The sequence below is a fragment of the Candoia aspera genome, chromosome 1 (genome assembly GCF_035149785.1).
Source record: "Candoia aspera isolate rCanAsp1 chromosome 1, rCanAsp1.hap2, whole genome shotgun sequence".
NCBI classification, from domain to species: Eukaryota; Metazoa; Chordata; class Lepidosauria; order Squamata; family Boidae; genus Candoia; species Candoia aspera.
Window position 1 is genome coordinate 291,533,318 of NC_086153.1, and position 19,777 is coordinate 291,553,094.

The window sequence follows — 19,777 nt, forward strand, 5'->3', positions numbered from 1 at the left end:
TATTTTTAGAAAAGTTAACATGTAAAGAGGTTGTTTTATTTTACTGCTAAATATAGTTTTTATAGAATTATTCTTCACCGACATTTCCTTCATTGAGTATGATAACAAAGCATAAATCAGGGTCACAAATTCATTCCTACCCTGTGGGAGGGAGGGATTATATGTAAATAATCCTGTTAATAGTAAGCATGGCCTGTAAGCATTTCACACTGCAGTAATTTGGTAAACTGAATTTGAGCAATTAAGATATCAAATGAAATTAATAAAATGATTATTTTAATATTTCTTTATAATTATTTGTTTGAAATTAGTGAATATTAAAAAGGCACACATACTTTGCACGGAAATTATTGGAGCAGTTCAGTAAATTATTCGATAGTTTCTTGCCATTGTGTTTCACTCAAAAATCCTTCCTTAAAATATTGCAACGGTCAATTGGGCGCATGCTAGCTCTAGATTATTAACTCGCGTATGGTATTTGCATAAGGATTGGCAACAAATCAAAACAATACTCTCTCACCCCTTCAGTCTTCTACGTACCGTTGCCATAAATGGCTTATAAACTGCTTATCTTCGAGACTATCACTGTACTTATGTATTTACCTAGTCATTTTGTACATTTTTTTATCCCATGATTCTATTCAGATTTGCATGCTGGTTTATAATACAAAATTTTAAAACGATGTAATATTAAAAAGTATAAATTGCATCAAGCTAAAATTTAAAACACAATGAAGAGAAAAAGTATAAGAACTATAAATAATGTTCACATCACCAAAAAGAAAAAAAAAACATGCATTGGGCTACTGGGACAGCATGTTATGGGCATTCCTGTGAAATGCTGGCCATGTTGGCTGGATCTAATAATAAAACCCATACACCAGAAGGCAAGCAAAGTGCTAGGCTGAAGACACCACCACTGCATTTCATTTTGAGAAAATGCCTTGGGGACCCTGTGGAGTCAAGAGGAATTGTTGGAAATATAGTTTATGCTGGAAGCTTTTACTTTGCTGAATATTAGCTTCTGGTTCTTTTTTGGCTGGTAATGGCCTTTTCCTCTGGATGTAGCTTCTTATTAAGAAAATACTGCATTCTGATTTGTCTCTTTCTTCACTTTATAACACCTGGTTACTTTTGTCAGCTGACCCTCAGATTTAGCCAGTCCTGATGCACCTGTAAGCCTTCACCCTTATTTTAGTGAAAGGAAGCCTAAAGATCAGCTTCAAAAGCTTGTGGCACACTGAACCCAAGAACAATGAAGAGTCAGTCCATTCAAACTCCAGTTCTTTATTTGCTCACACTGTATAGACAGAATCTTTCCAGACTAAAGCTACTCTACCTAACTTAAGGGGAAATAACCTGTGAGACTCTAGGGCAGGGCTATCCTGAACCTCTTCGTTTTCCCACCATTACCTCCTAGACTGTGACTCTGCTTATCTCCTCCACCTCCTTGGAATGTGCTCCCTCCTTCCTGAGAACCAGTGGCACCACCAAAATCCACCACATCATACACCTTCAGACACACATTCCATAACATCACCCTTCTCTTCAAAGTCAGTCTCTCCCTCTGAGTTCTCAGGGGAACTGGGCAGCAGGGGTAGAGATGAAAGCGAAGATGCAGTGTTCCTCTCCATTTCTGGTAACTCCTCCATGCCAGGTGGCTCTTCCTGCAAAACTTCTACATGATTAGAAACATTCACCCCCCTGCCCCTTGGGAGCTGAAGGCCCAAAGTCGACGGCCGAGCTTCCTTGGCCTCTGTGACTCCCTGCCCCTGGGCCCCTTCTGAGGAAATCACCTGCACACTCATGAACGTCTCTGCTTGCTCGGATGTTTGTGGAATTTTGTGGATCTTGTGAGGCCATGGCTTGTCAGGGGAACACTGATGAAACTGGTACACCAACCTGGGAGCATGTACATCTATCACATTAAGGGGAGGGTGCCATGACAACACAGCTTGCACTTTAGCTGGGTCAATCTGCAGTACTTCTGTGGAGATCCTGTATTCCAGATAGTCTAACTGATGCAGATTGAATGCACACTTTTCCAACTTGACAAAAAGCTTATTCTCCCTCAGTTTTTGCAACATGTTTCTGACATGCGTAACATGAGATGTTGCATCATCAGAATAGATTAAGATAACATCCAAATAAATTACCATGTGGGCATCGATTATGTCAGAAATTTTTTTTCATGAATCTGGAAAATACTGCCCCACAATTAGCCAGTCCGAATGGCATTACAGTATATGCAAACTTTCCATACCTGGTATCGAAGACAGTCAGGTATTCATGACCCTCTTTTACCCGAATGAGGTTGTATGCATTCCTGAGATCTAGCTTTGGAAAGATGCGGGCGCTCTGCAACCAGTCTAACAGTTCTGATATCAGAAGAAGTGGGCAATGGTCCTGGGCTGTGACCTTATTGAGGTCCTTGTAATCATGGACTGTGTGCATGGGAGCTCCCTCACCCAATCTCTGAGGAAGAGGCTTGTGGGTCTGGCTTCTTTGGAACAAAGGAAGTTGGGACAGAGGCTGGGGACTTTGATGGCCTGATAAATCCCTTCTTGAGATTTACATCCAAGTATTCTTTCAGAATAGCTAGCTCCTTGGTAGACATAGGATACTGTCACTTGACTGGGATCTTTGCCCCCGTATAGACAGAATCTTGCCAGACTAAAGCTACTCTACCTAACCTAAACGGAAATAACCTGGAAGACTGTAGGGCAGAGACATCCTAAACCTCTTCATCTTCCCACCATTGCCTCCTGGACTGTGCCTCCACTTATCTCCTCCACCTCCTTGGAATGTGCTCCCTCCTTCCTGAGAATCAGCAGCACTGCTGAAATCCACCACTGCTTGCCCTACATGTAATCAGTAGACTCAAGACTGGATTACTATAAAAACAGTAGACCCATTGGTGGAGAATCACTTTATCAGTAGCAATAACAATATATTCCCACTCAAAGGTAATATACAGTGGTGTGCTGGAGGCGGCTCACAGGAACTAATTGTTAAATTTTCTGGAGTTTTGCAAGCTGGTTCAGATCAGAGTTGACATGCAACACTTAGAGTGCCGATTGGCTGTTTGGTGGCTTGCAACACAGCTGGTGGTGGCAATGGAGACAGCAGAGCTGGTTGTTATACATTTACCAGCACACCACTGGCAATATATATCCCTCATTGTCTGTTGCAGAGCAAGATTGAAGAGGAAGCAACAGTCTGTGCTCTGGTGATATCAATTGTTTATAGATACAATACAGGATAGATGTTTCTGAAATTTATTCTGAATCTTCAGTTAGGGCAGAGTACAAAAGCTAGAATTGTTTTGATTGGCATTTGATTGGTTGCTATCTGATGTGGCCTGCTTATTTGCCTTTAAAAACTTTATGCTCTCTAATTGTACTTTTATGGGCTACATATATTTATGGAGCTTTGGTATCCTTAAATGATGATTATTTTAATTGCTTGTTACAATTTTTGTACACTACCTTGAATTGGATGGATGGTTGGATTCAGTATCAATTAAATAAATTACCCTGTGGGTTTTCCAAAACAAGTCTGATTGGTTGCCAGATTAGATGCACACTTGTTTTGATTCAGCATAGGGAGAATTTTAGAACAAAAAGACCACAAGACCCCCAGATAACCACAGACAGTTTAGGTAATAATTCTTTGCTGTTGAATCACCAAACTTAGGCGTTTAGTAGCTATTGCACTGTTATTGATTTAATCTTATCTGAAATAGTATTGTGGATGAAAAATAATGTTAGTGATTGTAAAAGCCTGCATCCAGCAAGCCAGGATGGTAGAGTCAGACCCAATCTTTTCTCTGTTGTGATTGTTCATACTTACAAATAATGTTTTTACTTAGGGAGTATTCTGAAAAGATGATCCCCTGCTGAAGTCTAAACTGGTACTATCCATGCTACCTTCTGAGGATTTTATCACCTCATTGCCACTTGAGATGATATGTCAGCCTCAATTTCCCTTTATTATTGGGCTTCATGCACAGAAATACATACAACCTAGATGGAGGGTGCTACTTGCAGCTGCAAGGAGGCTACCAACACAAATTTAAAGTCGAAGGATGCCTAATAGCAGTGTTGCTCTCCTCCTGGGAGTACAGGAGCATACACGCTTTGCTGCACAAAGTCAGAGTTGATCTCTGACCCCTAAGTTTAAAAAAAGGGGGGGGGGGATGAGAAAGACTTTTGTCTGGGAGCGACTGCCAGTCAGAAAAAAAAAAAAAAGCTCAATGAGAAACAGACTGACCTGATAGAAAGCAGCTTCCTATTATTGGGAAAGATTATACTGGCATAGACAAGGCATATGTATTTATTATGGACTACTCAATATCATTTTGAGACTTGATCCAGAACCCCAGAAAAGATCTTATCTGGTCAAGCTCATTCAAAAAGATACAAGTTCTACTTGTTGTCTAGATCCAGAGACAGATTCAGAAAAATTAAGGCTGGTTCTAGCATAGTCTACAACCAAAACAGCTATAATAAGTTTGGTTTGTTTGTTTATTATCACAGTAGAATGAAATTTCAGTATAAGCTAGATCTTTATAAGGTGTCAAATTTCATAAAAATCAGGTCAGCAGTGGAATAAGTAGTAAAACTAGAGTTGTCCATCAAACCCCAAGATTTATTCAACCCTAAGACACTGAAGACGCTGTCAATGAATGTATGTCATGTACCAGCTTCTTTGGAAAACACAAGAATGGCCATCAGATTGGAAAAAATCGACTTTTATCCCCATATCAAAAAAGGGAAACACTAAAGAATGTTCAAACTATCGAACAGTGGCACTTATTTCACCTGCCAGTAAGGTAATGTTCAAGATCCTGCAAGGTAGACTTCAGCAATTCATGGAGCGAGAATTGCCAGATGTACAAGCTGGGTTTAGAAAAGGCAGAGGAACTAGGGACCAAATTGCCAATATCCGCTGGATCATGGAAAAAGCCAGGGAGTTTCAGAAAAACATCTATTTCTGTTTTATTGACTATTCTAAAGCCTTTGACTGTGTGGACCATAACAAATTGTGGCAAGTTCTTAGTGGTATGGGGATACCAAGTCATCTTGTCTGCCTCCTGAAGAATCTGTATAATGACCAAGTAGCAACGGTAAGAACAGACCACGGAACAATGGACTGGTTTCAGATTGGGAAAGGAGTACGGCAGGGTTGTATACTCTCACCCTACCTATTCAACTTGTATGCATGCAACATGCTGGGCTTGAAGAGTCCAAGGCTGGAGTTAAAATCGCTGGAAGAAACAGTAACAATCTCAGATATGCAGATGATACCACTTTGATGGCTGAAAGTGAGGAGGAATTGAGGAGCCTTATGACAAAGGTGAAAGAACAAAGTGCAAAAGCTGGGTTGCAGCTAAACCTCAAAAAAAACCAAGATTATGGCAACCAGCTTGATTGATAACTGGCAAGGAGAGGGAGAAAATGTAGAGGCAGTGACAGGCTTTGTACTTCTAGGTGCAAAGATTACTGCAGACGCTGACTGCAGTCAGGAAATCAGAAGACGTTTAATTCTTGGGAGGAGAGCAGTGACAAATCTCAATAAAGTAGTTAAGAGCAGAGACATCAAACTGACAACAGTCTGCATAGTTAAAGCAATGGTATTCCCAGTAGTAACATATGGCTGTGAGAGCTGGACTGTAAGGAAGGCTGAGAGAAAGAAGATTGATGCTTTTGAACCGTGGTGTTGGAGGAAAACTCTGAGAGGGCTTTGGACTGCAAAAAGATCCAACCAGTCCATACTCCAGGAAATAAAGCCAGACTGCTCACTTGAGGGAATGATATTAAAGGCAAAACTGAAGTACTTTGGCCACATAATGAGAAGACAGGACACCCTGGAGAAGATGCTGATGCTAGGGAGAGTGGAGGGCAAAAGGAAGAGGGGCCGACCAAGGGCAAGGTGGATGGATGATATTCTAGAGGTGACGGACTCGTCCCTGGGGGAGCTGGGGGTGTTGACGACCGACAGGAAGCTCTGGTGTGGGCTGGTCCATGAAGTCACGAAGAGTTGGAAGCGACTGAACGAATAAACAACAAAAGACACTGTGACTGAGTGACTAATAGTTGTCTGTCACAAACTTTTGAATTCCTCTTAATGAATAATGAAAGAGACAATATAAAAGTGGAAAAGTCATGATTTGTATGTCAGGTTGCAATCCAAATATCCTCATTTAACTTGAAATTAGCCTTATGGTATTGAGCAGGACTTCTGAGTTAAGATGACAGCATTTAAGTTTTACTTAGGTTCCCATTTTCTCTTTCTTTCTTTCTTTCTTTCTTTCTTTCTTTCTTTCTTTCTTTCTTTCTTTCTTATCAAGATTTCATTTTGGTAGGGAGTAATTTTCTCTGAGTATTAATGCATTTAAATGTTTTTCTAAATATTTTATAAAATACCATATTTTAATACACATTTTATCTAATGAATACGTTTTTGCAGCTATTTTCTGTAATCTAACAACTTTTCAACTTTATGTTTACGAAGTATACAAATCTAACTTGTTACCCATTTCTATATGTGAGTGAAGATGCCCACTACCTTTCAGTAATGTCATTATACACTGCAATTATTTTATGACTTGTAAGAATATTAATAGGATAATTTAATAGTGCAGAACTTCGTAAGCACATGCTTATTTTTAAAGCAACCATTAGGTAAGTTCCAGTTCAGTATAGAAAAATATAGTTTTGAAAAAAAATCTGTGTTGCATTCCCAGATGTAATCAGCTGATTGGTGTAATAGGAGTTTCTCTCTCTATATATACTTTGTTGTATCTTTCATTCATTATTGTTTTACTCTTTATATATCTGTGGTTTGTTTTTACTATGTTGTACTTCACCCAGAGTCATAAGATTGGAGCAATTTACAAATATAGTAAAAAAATAATCAGTGAAAAGCAAAGTGCTTGCTTAATTGTAGGTGGGGGTCTTCCAATAGCAACATGCCATTGCCTTCTGTTAAGGTGGTGCTGCTTTCAAAAGGCATGCATATTTCATGCAGGGTTGCATTCAGAATGTTGTATCTTAAAAAAAAAATTAACTTCTTTTTGTAGGCTTGAACTGTGAGCTTGTGTTCCAGCCAGCATTTTTTAATGCAAATCATCAACTTTTGGGGTCAATTAAGGGTAAAAGCTAGTTACAGCTAAACTACATATTCTAATCAAATGGATTTTGCTTCAGCGTCTGCACGATCTAATGAAAATACCGTTTTTATTTGTCAGCTGATGTATGTGTGGCATGAAAGAATACATACAATTTTCAATATCAGGGAGAAGCAGATGCTTTAGTACAGTATTCATAAACTAAATCTCAAGTCTTCAACTTTTTAGGACTGATTGAAGTACTGCATTTATAAAGATTCTGGTTAGAAGAAGATATACTTACATTGCTGTCTCTTTTTCCTCTACCCCTCTGCTTTTGCCCCACAGGTGGAACTGACAGGCAGCAGCGTATTTGACTATGTCCATCCTGGAGACCATGTGGAGATGGCTGAACAGCTGGGCATGAAACTTCCGCCAGGGCGAGGCCTTCTCTCGCAGGGAACAGCAGAGGACGGAGCCAGCTCAGCATCTTCATCTTCTCAGTCTGAGACCCCTGAGCCAGGTGGGAATCACAATCACAGTGAGGAGGTTGGTGGGTAGGACCTTTACCAAATAATTGAGCTTGAGTTGCTGGTGTGAAAAGACTATGAATAGGTTTAATTGTATTTAACAATTCAGGGCAGCTTTCAGTTCTAAGCAGTAATTAAATAAGGAAGAGGTTTGAAAATAAAGAGACATTTTAATAAGTATAATACCAAAGCTCTAATTTTGGTTGAACAATGCATACAGAAAGTACCAGTTGATGTAGTTTCTCTTTCAAATTATTGAAAAGGTTCAGGTTTCGTATCTCATTTTTTTATTGTTGCACAAATGAAAGGTAATGCATTTATTTATTATTCAGGAAAATCTCTGAATAAGCTTTATGAATATGAGCTTGTGAAGAATGAAAAGTCTTGGGGACTTGTAGAGTTCTGGGTTCTTATTTTTTAACATCAGAAGGTACTTGAAAGATGTGAACAGATAAATTAAGGCTAAAAAGAAAACAGTAATGGCTACATTTTAAACTGCCTTTCCACCCTCAGTATTTAATTAGATCAATTGTATAGAGGAATGAACAGAGGTGACATTCCTCATTGGAATTCCTCCCAGGCCTCTTATAGACTTTGCATTCTGAATGTTCCCATTTTCATTGTGTTGTACTGATGATAATTTAAGTATTAGGGGAAAATCCATTTATAAATTAAACAAAATGACTTGATATCCATCAGTCCCCTAGTTCATCAAGCTGTTCAAACACGAGGAAGATTGGCTGGTCGGCCTGGGTCTTCCGAGAGCTCTGGTAATTAGATCTGCGAAGGATTTATTCTTTGCTGATTGGGGCTTTAAATTAATTGAAGTTCCACATTTGTGGTTTTGTCCTTTTTGTACTTTTTTAGAGGAGATATTTCATATTCTTGTGTGGCGGAGTGCTTGGCCAAGCAGCAGTAGTTTAAATGTTAATTTTTCTCATGAGAAGTTTAAGATTTTTAATGAAGTACAAAGGCTGATTTGAAGCCTTTTATTTGCTTACTTGGGAAATTATTTTTCTACTATTTAAAGATGTTTGTACTATACTTGATCTGTTGTTTTGAAGCAAGCTCATAAGACAAAAGTATTTTATTAGTGATCATTTATAAAGAACAGTAAACTAAAGCTTCTGTGTCGAGTATCAGAACAACCAGAAAAATAATAGTGTATTTTTAAATGGAAGCCAGATGGAAAACTGGAGGGGGGGGGGTGGAGTGGGCAGGGGTTATACAAACAATAAATATAAGGATATAAGGACAGATAAAATCAAATTTGTATTTCAGTCATATGTATTTATCCTCAGAAGTAAGTCTACTGAATTGCTGCTTACTTTTGAGTAAACCGGTATAAGATTTTAACCACAGACAATATTTAAGATGCTAAACATTTAATTTGCCAAGCCATCTGGAAGAAAATGCAGTAGGTATAATCAAGTTGTGTCTGACTATTGTGATTTTTTTTAACGTTCCCTCTTTTCACTGTGATTTCCTTTGGAGAACAAGAAATATCAGTTATAAACATTGGGTTCACTCTTCTGACTATGTTGGTTCAGTAATCTATGTGCAGATTTTTGAAAATCCTGTGATTTGATATGGTGGGGATTTTCCAAAGGATTTTATAATTTTAGCAGAGAACTAAGAATTTATTATCTGTGAGTGTAGCATCTTCCTACAATATAAATTCAGGCTGATCTTCATCTATGCTAGGATCTCAGTTCAAGACATATTTGCTCCAATCCCCAGAATCTACATGGCTCCCAGAAATTCCTTATGAGTAAGTGGGACTTTAATTTTACATGGCCTTTTAGTGTCTCCTCCCCCAAACAAATTCCACTTTCATAGAATTTCTCTTGATCAATAACACAACAGGATATTATTTACTGTTATTGGACAGGTAGATGTGCATATTCTGGAGTCTTTGTGAGCACTGAAGACAGAATAAATATGGTCTGTAATATTGTGTGGAAGTACTTCCCATTATTTCTATGGAATTGCATTCATTAAGCGAGGATTAGAACTGTAGTTGAAGTGTTTCTTAAATGAAACAATCTCTAGTGAAGGTCTACAATTATTATAGTACAAGAAATACAACAGCAATTATTGTAATTCTTCATAAAGATAGTATTGAAATGTTTCTTATGAAACTGAAAGGCAAGAAATTTCCCACTGATGGGAACTCCCATGTTGTCCCAGCTACTTGACCCTTCAGTTTGATCTGTGATTTACACATGGTTTTCTATTCAGAAACTTCTGTAACCCCAGCCGCATGCGTCCTATGCAACTAAGTGGATCTCCTGCCAAACCTTTTCAGTTTGTTTTCGATTGTCACAGTGTTAACCCTTTCATCCTTGAGCTGATCTTCCTTTTGCTATCAATTTTTTTAAATTTCCTTCTTGTTTCCCTTCTCACTTTTCTTCAAACTCCTTGATTTCTTCATCCAAATATCATGTTGGCCTATCATAGTCATTTGATATTATGGTTTTGAAGTCCCAGTTTGAAAATGGCAGTGTTGTGGAAGCAAACTCCCACCTATTTTGTCTTTTCCATTTTGGTGAAGGTTATGTATCAGGTACTTGTAAATACTGCTAGGTGTTTACTAAACAGACTTGTTACAATTGTTTTTGAGACATTCTCTCAAAGTGAAATTTAGGAATGGCAGATTTCAGAATTACTGCAGCCCCTCATTATCTTCCATGTGATGGAGTCCCCTGACTCTAGGAATGAAAATGAATGCTTTCAAAATACTGTAGAACAAGAACAGATGGATATTTTTTGTGGTATCAAAATTGCATCCTTCACATTAAATCAAGTTAGAAAGTAGATCAAAAGCAATTAGGAGGCTCTACCTTAACTAATAAATGATAATTAATAATATTAAATTATAATAATAAATGGTCCAAGTTCCTGTAACCTAACCCTTTCACTCTAAAACTGTGAGAATCTTGCTTTCTTGATTGTGAGCTGCTCTAATGGGTTTAACATTCTAATTGACTTTCTCATCTCTTCAGGAGATCAGATGAATCTCCACTGCCTACAGAGTATTCTCAGGTATCTTCGCCATTATTAGCAATTCAAACCAGGGCAAAAAGAAAAAAATGGATAAAGGGCCTTTCTGATACTGGTTCCAGCAGCATCAAATTCCTCCTCATGACAGCCTTCTCTGAATCTGCTTCCTCTGCTTCCACTGTTAATGGACTTGTCAATCCATACTGTCTAGTCATCATTGGCTCCTCTCTATTCCCAGAAATTTATCTTAGGAATGGAAATTCAGATCCTCCTTAAGATCTACTCTTCCATGGCACCCTCTTTTCCATCAGAATAGTTGAAACATTTACTCCTTGCCAGCCTTGAGATTGCCAAGATCAGAGTTGGTCACTTCAAGCCCAATCTGTTTTTGAAGTGCATTTTCCCCAGGTTAGATTGCTTCCATGCCATCCCTTCTTCTTCTGCAGAACGTTGATTTTCTCAACATGAATCCTTTAGTGGCCCTGATCAATGTACCCATATTTCCTGAACTAACTCATTACATGTTTTGGCCTTTGACTTCATATCCTCTTAAACTTCATCATCTAATCATTCCTTGGGCTAATCAAATGACAGGCAGCTTTTGCAGCTGTCATTCTCTCCTTTGCAGAACCTGTCTTCTTTAAGATGTTTCTCTGATGAAGATCTTCCAGCTTGCTTCCCAAAGATGGCTGTCTTCCCCTCAGTCAGTTAGGCCTACATCTCCTGAGGCCACTCACCATCAGTATTTGTTCACTCCCATTGAGGCACAGGACCCACCTTGTTTGTCCCTTAACAGATTGTGTTAGCTTCTCTGAACCTGAAAATTATGCTTTTGGTGCCTTTCTAATCTAGACAATATCGCCTTCAACATCATCATCCAATGTTGAGGTTGGAGACCAAGTCCCAAGCTCCCATTCTACAGATCTCCAGGCTGGCAGGTTAGCACATTGTCTTGACCTTGAAACTGAGCTGAGAAATCCCAGTATACCAGATAGTCCAAGACACTACCACTTCACCAGCCTGATTTCTAATTCTTCCAGTGGCAGCAAACAGAGAGTCCTGTTTGCATTGATGGCAAGGCCAGCTTTTATAACATAGAGTTTTTGCTGTGTTGAGAATCTTTACAGAGTAAAGGAAGAAAGAAGCCATATCTTATAACAGCATTCACTGTCTCTTATGTTATAGTGAAGACATCACAGTCAGGCTTGCACTATAAGCAGTATTCTCTGTACCGGAACAAAGAGAGCAGAAAACTGGACAGTCTTGAATGCAAGTTGTAGTTTTCAGGGGCTCCTTCCTTCCATAGGGCCATATTTTTTTTAATTATTTATTTTTTTATTTCCCGCCATTATTATTTTTATAAATAACTCAAGGCAGCAAACATACCTAATACTCCTTCCTCTTCCATATGTCAACCATGTATGGAAAAATGCCATAATTTTTTTGTGGGTATAGAGGCCCCCATTTCTTCCTCATTTGCCAAAGGAGAAACAACCAGCAGTCCAATATTTTCAAACAAAAGCAGCATGTTTTCCCACATCTGACTCCATGACCAGGTTATATTGTAGAATTCCATGATGGTCTGGAAACAAAGTAGCAGAACATCCAGCCCTCTTCTTCTCTTTATGTTATGGATTTAGCATTGATGTATCTATCAGTTTGCATTGATCCTGACTATCCATATGCCTGGAAGTGACACCTTCATCATCTAATTCAGGAATTCCAGTTTGGTCATCCAGTAATGGCTCTCATCAAATCCCACTGGAACAACCTTAAGGTTGATCTAATTCCATCATGGGATAACAGGGAATGCCTAACTTTTTTTCAAAGGAGAGAGAGACTCCCAGTTTGACCCCTTCCTTTCTTCTAGGAATGTCTGTATGTTTTACAGGTCACTATCTGTTCCTCCGCTGGCTAGAGTTCTGGTGAAGATCAGCATGGATTCAAGCAACCACATTCTCATCACTCCTTCGTGGTCTCAACAGCCATAGTTCAATCTCTTGCCCTTTCTTGCTTGTTAGGAAAGACCTTGCCTTTGAAGTCATGCTGACCTTCTCTTCTTCTATCAAAAACAAGCTTTCCTGTGGAATTAAATGGAAGCCTTTGCCTGGGAACAGTAGTATAATTTTTTACAATAGCCATACTCTACAGTCAATATGGTATCTCTAGCCTTTGAAGTAGCAAGTCTTGGCTCTTCCTTCAGTAATGAGGGATTACTCACAGGTAGCAAAAATGCAGCTGTGATAATTTGCAAGGCGCAGAAAATGGTAGCTGTGTAGAACTGTCTTTATGTCATCTTTGAATCTATTTGTCTAAGATACATTAATTAAATATCTTTGAAACTAAATTTGGAAATGCAAAGCAAGTCTTCCAGCAGACAGTCATTTTTCCAAATAAGCATACAATGTTATTCTTTCTTAACAATATTCTTATAAAGGCAAACTTTGTGGTTTGACATGCAGAATGAATATCTATCTACCTATCTATCTGTTCTTCATTTTTTTGTAATTATATGTCTCTTTAAAATTTAGTGAATACTGTGAATATTGTGCTCCTTATATAAATCCCTGAGAAGGATTCTCATTTTACTCAATCTAATAGTATTGCATTGATAAAGAACAAAGTAGGATGCTACGTTTAGCTAAACACTTTTCACCAATGGAAAATTCTGATACAAATTGCAAAAAAAAGTTAAGGCCATCTTTTTTAAAAAAACCTTACATGCCTTAAAAGCTAAAAGACCCCTAACTAGAATTTCTTATCTGAATAGCACAAAAATATGTTTTTGAAGTTTGCTGTTCAGTGCATTGTTATCTCCTTTACTGTGTTAAGAGACAATGTTAAAAAGAAGTTTGTACGTGTGTGTAATTTGAGAAGATGGGGGAAAGATGTCACCATATTATTATGAAAATGAAAAGACTACTAGGTATGGAATTTTTCAGAAGCCTTGATGTGTTCAGTGTACCATTACTAAATGACTGAAATCTAAATAATATTTGGCATTATAATAGAAGGAAAGAAGTGACTAAGCTAACCTAAGAAGCAATGATACCACACTATAATAAGAAGTATGTTTCTTCAAGCAGACAATTCTTTGATTGTCTTGTTTTAAATCGGCTCGGAGACACTCAAAAGAGGCTTTACCAAAAATAAAAAAAATGTGGACATAAAATGAAAAGACCTAAGACCATGCTGAGATGGGGTTTCAATTGGGTAAAGACTGGTGCATGCAAATAACTTTACTTGCAGAAAGTATTATTGGACTCAGGCATGTAATTTCTAGTCTGTACTTGAAATGTGACCCTCTATATCATCAAGTAATTTTTTTATTGAATAAACAGGGTTTTTTTTTTAATTTAAAAAGTGAACAATACAAAAGATTGCCCATTTAGTGCATGATATTTGAACATTCAGATGTAGAATCTCTCCAGCAGATTCCCTGGACAATTTAAGCTTGGAACCTCTGGACCATTCTGACTGAATGGTTAATTTACTTTCCGCATATCTGCTTGTGTCTTTTCATTACTTTTAATGGTTCTGCAGGCTTGGGATTATGATTGCTGTACTCTCCTTTTAATAAATTCATTGTAGCTGTTGTTAAGTGCTCAGTAAATGAAAAACCAGCCATTTTCAAAGACACTGAATAAAAAAAGGGGAAATCTATGTCATATTACTGAGGAATTAGAGCAGCAGTTATTAAGATTTTTTAATGCAGCATTTCTATTTGCATAATATTATTAAATTTATATGTAATTTCTACAGTTTGTAGAATTGTAGTACAGTATGTTTTTTTGTCGGGAGTGGTATATTTTAGCTAAGTCTGTGTGTGAACTGAGTCAAGACAAGGGATTGTTGGAGCTTATCAAAAGGGTACTCTTAAAACTCTTAAAACTAGAAATCCACATTACAACCTTGGAAAATATATCAGAGAACACTTAGTTGAGGAATAATTATACTACATTGTTAATATCATGGAATCTTTCCATGTAGTCTACAGCATTGTTCTGAAGTTCTTGGAGGAAAAGCCAAGAAGTTTATGTGGCAAATGTGGATCCAATATGATACAATTGAGGCTCAAAGTAGTTCAAAATGTCAAAAGCATGTTTAGCTCTTTGGTGAGAAAATGCTAAGGCTGATGTGACCAACTGATTATATTTCTTATCATGCAGAGGAATATAAAGATACATCACAGACAGACAAGCAAATAATCAACACACTCAACACATACAGAGCAATGTAGCTCATTGCAGAAAAGCTCAAACTCAGATCATCATGAGGGCCATGTGAGGATGAGTTCATTAGGCCAATGGCTGCAACACTGAAACTTTTTCATACACTGATGCAAAAGTCTCTAGTGAGTCAAAGATGAAGAAAATTAAGAGCATAACACTATGGCATTAAATGCCAATTTATTAAATACAAACAAATTTACTCTGAAGCAGAGCTACTTTTTCCACCATGTCTCTTCAGCCATTTATCTGGCAGCATTTTTCATTAACCAGAAGACCAATATTTGGTTTGGTTATGTTTTTGAATACCAATATAAAATCCTTGAACTTGATCATCTGAAACTTGGCAGGATTTCTCCCCTCAGAAGAGGCAACTATGCCTGAAAATTATTCCCAATTCTGCCAAGAAAATAAAATGATACAGTATTGGCAGTTTGGAAAGGAAAAAAAGTGTTTTGTCTTCAATTTGGCATGTGTCACCCCCTCATAAAAGGTTATAATGCCTGCAAATTTAGCTCAATTTCAGATTAGCGTTAATCAAAAGCAAGCTAGAAATGATTGAATAAATACATTCTGTCACACAGAAAAAAATGCATACGCTTTTTAGTATGAAGATCTTACCTTTTTTTTTTTTTGCTCAGCCCAGTCCAACGGCTGCTATTTTTTCTTGTTGAAACCAATAGAAGACAAAAGTATTTATTCTGTTCTATTTATTTATTGCTATATAGAACCACCTTTCCTTGCATTCCATCTCTGTTCATGGGTCAGCATGGAACTTTATATAATCCAAATGTCCCTTTCTACATGCTGTACATGAGTAAGATATGAACCTGGACATTGGCAGAAATAGTATTTATTTATTCCTTATAGTATATTTTTATTAAAAGAGAGACGTACACACCCTGGATTCACACGTTATTTGTTTTCTTTAGTTTTGCATTAGTGTGATCCATGAGCCATTACACATCTCCACATCTATAAAAACAAAATCTAAATATGTATTATATTTTCTCATGACAAACATTAACTCTTTGTTCACATATAACAAAAGAAATGTTTGTAATTTTTCTATATTTTATGACATCCTTGATCCAAAAATACATATTTATCAGGTCATCAGTAGTTTTTTTTCAGGCACTTTGAGAACCAATACTTTTTAATTTGCATTTATTTGTGCCTCCCCTTTGCCCAGTTTGAGATGTTTCCTATGGAAGAATTCCTTCTCCTCTACTTTTTCAATATAGCTGGTGATTCAGAATATATGACAATAGTCCTCCATCACCCAATTCCTTTTTTCTGTTCATTCTTTTTAGTGACTTACCATGTCCTAGGTTTTTTTGTTGTTTATTCGTTTAGTCGCTTCCGACTCTTCGTGACTTCATGGACCAGCCCACGCCAGAGCTTCCTGTCGGTTGTCAACACCCCCAGCTCCCCCAGGGACAAGTCCATCACATCTAGAATATCATCCATCCATCTTGCTCTTGGTCGGCCCCTCTTCCTTTTGCCTTCCACTCTCCCTAGCATCAGCACCTTCTCCAGGGTGTCCTGTCTTCTCATTATGTGGCCAAAGTATTTCGGTTTTGCCTTTAATATCATTCCCTCAAGTGAGCAGTCTGGCTTTATTTCCTGGAGGATGGACTGGTTTGATCTTCTTGCAGTCCAAGGCACTCTCAGAATTTTCTTCCAACACCACAGTTCAAAAGCATCGATCCTCCTTCTCTCAGCCTTCCTTATGGTCCAGCTCTCGCAGCCATATGTTACTACGGGGAACACCATTGCTTTAACTATGCAGACCTTTGTTGTCAGTGTGATGTCTCTGCTCTTAACTATTTTATCGAGATTTGTCATTGCTCTTCTCCCAAGGATTAAGTGTCTTCTGATTTCCTGACTGCAGTCAGCATCTGCAGTAATCTTCGCACCTAGAAATACAAAGTCTTTCACTGCTTCTACATTTTCTCCCTCTATTTGCCAGTTATCAATCAAGCTGGTTGCCATAATCTTGGTTTTTTTGAGGTTTAGCTGCAAGCCAGCTTTTGCACTTTCTTCTTTCACCTTCATCATAAGGCTCCTCAGTTCCTCTTCGCTTTCAGCCATCAAAGTGGTATCATCTGCATATCTGAGATTGTTAATGTTTCTTCCAGCGATTTTAACTCCAGCCTTGGATTCCTCAAGCCCAGCATGTCGCATGGTGTGTTCTGTGTACAAGTTGAATAGGTAGGGTGAGAGTATACAGCCCTGCCATACTCCTTTCCCAATCTTAAACCAGTCTATTGTTCCGTGGTCTGTTCTTACTGTTGCTACTTGGTCGTTATACAGATTCTTCAGGAGGCAGACAAGATGACTTGGTATCCCCATACCGCTAAGAACTTGCCACAATTTGTTATGGTCCACACAGTCAAAGGCTTTAGAATAGTCAATAAAACAGAAATAGATGTTTTTCTGAAACTCCCTGGCTTTTTCCATGATCCAGCAGATATTGGCAATTTGGTCCCTAGTTCCTCTGCCTTTTCTAAACCCAGCTTGTACATCTGGCAATTCTCGCTCCATGAATTGCTGAAGTCTACGTTGCAGGATCTTGAGCATTACCTTACTGGCATGTGAAATGAGTGCCACTGTTCGATAGTTTGAACATTCTTTAGTGTTCCCCTTTTTTGGTATGGGGATATAAGTTGATTTTTTCCAATCTGATGGCCATTCTTGTGTTTTCCAAATTTGCTGGCATATAGCATGCATTACCTTGACAGCATCATCTTGCAAGATTTTGAACAGTTCAGCTGGGATGCCATCGTCTCCTGCTGCCTTGTTATTAGCAATGCTTCTTAAGGCCCATTCAACCTCACTCTTCAGGATGTCTGGCTCTAACTCACTGACCACACCATCAAAGCTATCCCCGATATTGTTATCCTTCCTATACAGGTCTTCTGTATATTCTTGCCACCTTTTCTTGATCTCTTCTTCTTCTGTTAGGTCCTTGCCATCTTTGTTTTTGATCATACCCATTTTGGCCTGGAATTTACCTCCAATGTTTCTAATTTTCTGGAAGAGGTCTCTTGTCCTTCCTATTCTATTGTCTTCTTCCACTTCCGCGCATTGCTTGTTTAAAAATAATTCCTTATCTCTTCTAGCTAACCTCTGGAATTTTGCATTTAATTGGGCATATCTCCCCCTATCGCTGTTGCCTTTTGCTTTCCTTCTTTCTTGGGCTACTTCTAGTGTCTCAGCAGACAGCCATTTTACCTTCTTGGTTTTCTCTTTCTTTGGGATGTATTTTGTTGCCGCCTCCTGAACAATGTTGTGAACTTCTGTCCAGAGTTCTTCCGGGACCCTATCTACTAAGTCCAGTCCCTTAAATCGATTCTTCACCTCCACTGCATATTCCTTAGGAATATTAGTGAGCTCATATCTAGCTGATCTGTGGGTCTTCCCTAATCTCTTTAGTCTGATCCTAAATTGTGCAAGAAGAAGTTCGTGATCTGAACTACAGTCAGCTCCAGGTCTTGTTTTTACCGACTGTATAGATGTCCGCCACCTTTGGCTGCAAAGGATGTAGTCAATCTGATTTCGGTGTTGTCCATCTGGTGAAGTCCATGTATAAAGCCGTCTCTTAGGTTGTTGGAAGAGAGTGTTTGTTATGCAGAGTGAGTTGTCTTGGCAAAATTCTATCATCCTATGTCCTGCTTCGTTTTGTTCTCCCAGGCCATGCTTACCTGTAATTCCAGGTGTCATTTGACTGCCCACCTTAGCATTCCAGTCTCCTGTGATGAAAATAACATCTCTTTTAGGCGTGTTGTCCAGTAGGTGCTGCAGATCCTCATAGAACTGCTCTACTTCAGCTTCTTCACCATCTGTGGTTGGGGCGTATATTTGGATCACTGTGATGTTAGATGGCTTGCCCTGAATTCGAATTGAGATCATTCTATCGTTTTTTGGATTGTATCCAAGCACTGCTTTAGCCACTTTACTATTAATTATGAAGGCTATTCCATTTCTTCTGTGGTCCTCTTGTCCACAGTAGTAGATCTGGTGGTCATTTGATGTGAAGTGGCCCATTCCAGTCCATTTCAGTTCACTGATGCCCAAAATGTCTATCTTTAATCTTGACATCTCACCAATAACCACATCCAATTTGCCCTGGCTCATAGATCTTACATTCCAGGTTCCAATGGTGTGTTGATCCTTAGAACATCGGATTCGCCATTCACCACCAGCACCGTCAGTTGCTAGCCTTCCTTTCGGCTTTGAGCTAGCTGCATCATCACATCTGGGGCTAGTTGAACTCATCCTCTGTTCCTCCCCAGTAGCATTTTGACCATCTTCCAACCTGGGGGTCTCATCTTCCGATGGTATACCGACATATCTCTGGTTGTACTGATCCATTTAGTTTTCACGGCAAGAATACTGGGGTGGGTTGCCATTACCTTCCCCAGGGATCGCATTTAGTCTGACCTCTCTGTCATGACCTTCCCATCTTGGGTGGCCCTTCACGGTTTAGCTCATGGCATCATTGAGGTGCTCAAGCTCCAGCACCACGACAAGGTAACGATCCTTTGCTGAAGGTCCTAGGTTTTATATCTTATAAATAAAAGAACGATGATTTGCTTATATACTGATTAACCAGACTTCTTTTTAGACATGCATAGCTTTAAGGATATTTAAAGTTTGGTCCAGTGGTTAAGGTGCTGGGCTAGAAACCAGGAGACTGTGAGTTCTAGGCCCACCTTAGGCATGAAAGCTGGCTGAGTGACCTTGGGCCAGTCACTCTCTCTCAGCCCAACTCACCTCACAGGGTTGCTGTAGTGGGGGAAATAGGAGGAGGAAGGAGTACTAGGTATGTTCGGTGCCTTGAGTTATTTATAAAAATAATAAAGGCTGGATAGTAAATAAATGAATGAATGAATGAATGA

At 38.7% G+C, this 19,777-nt stretch overlaps 1 protein-coding gene across 1 annotated transcript in view; it reads left to right on the top strand.

Annotated features, from left to right (window-relative positions):
• The window catches only part of NPAS3 (neuronal PAS domain protein 3), a 520,563-nt gene that overhangs the window by 396,919 nt on the left and 103,867 nt on the right, over positions 1 to 19,777 (top strand). The window contains exon 7 of the mRNA XM_063290029.1: positions 7,460 to 7,634. Coding sequence (XP_063146099.1) covers positions 7,460 to 7,634 — 175 coding nt within the window. The remainder of the gene's footprint in view (positions 1 to 7,459; positions 7,635 to 19,777) is intronic.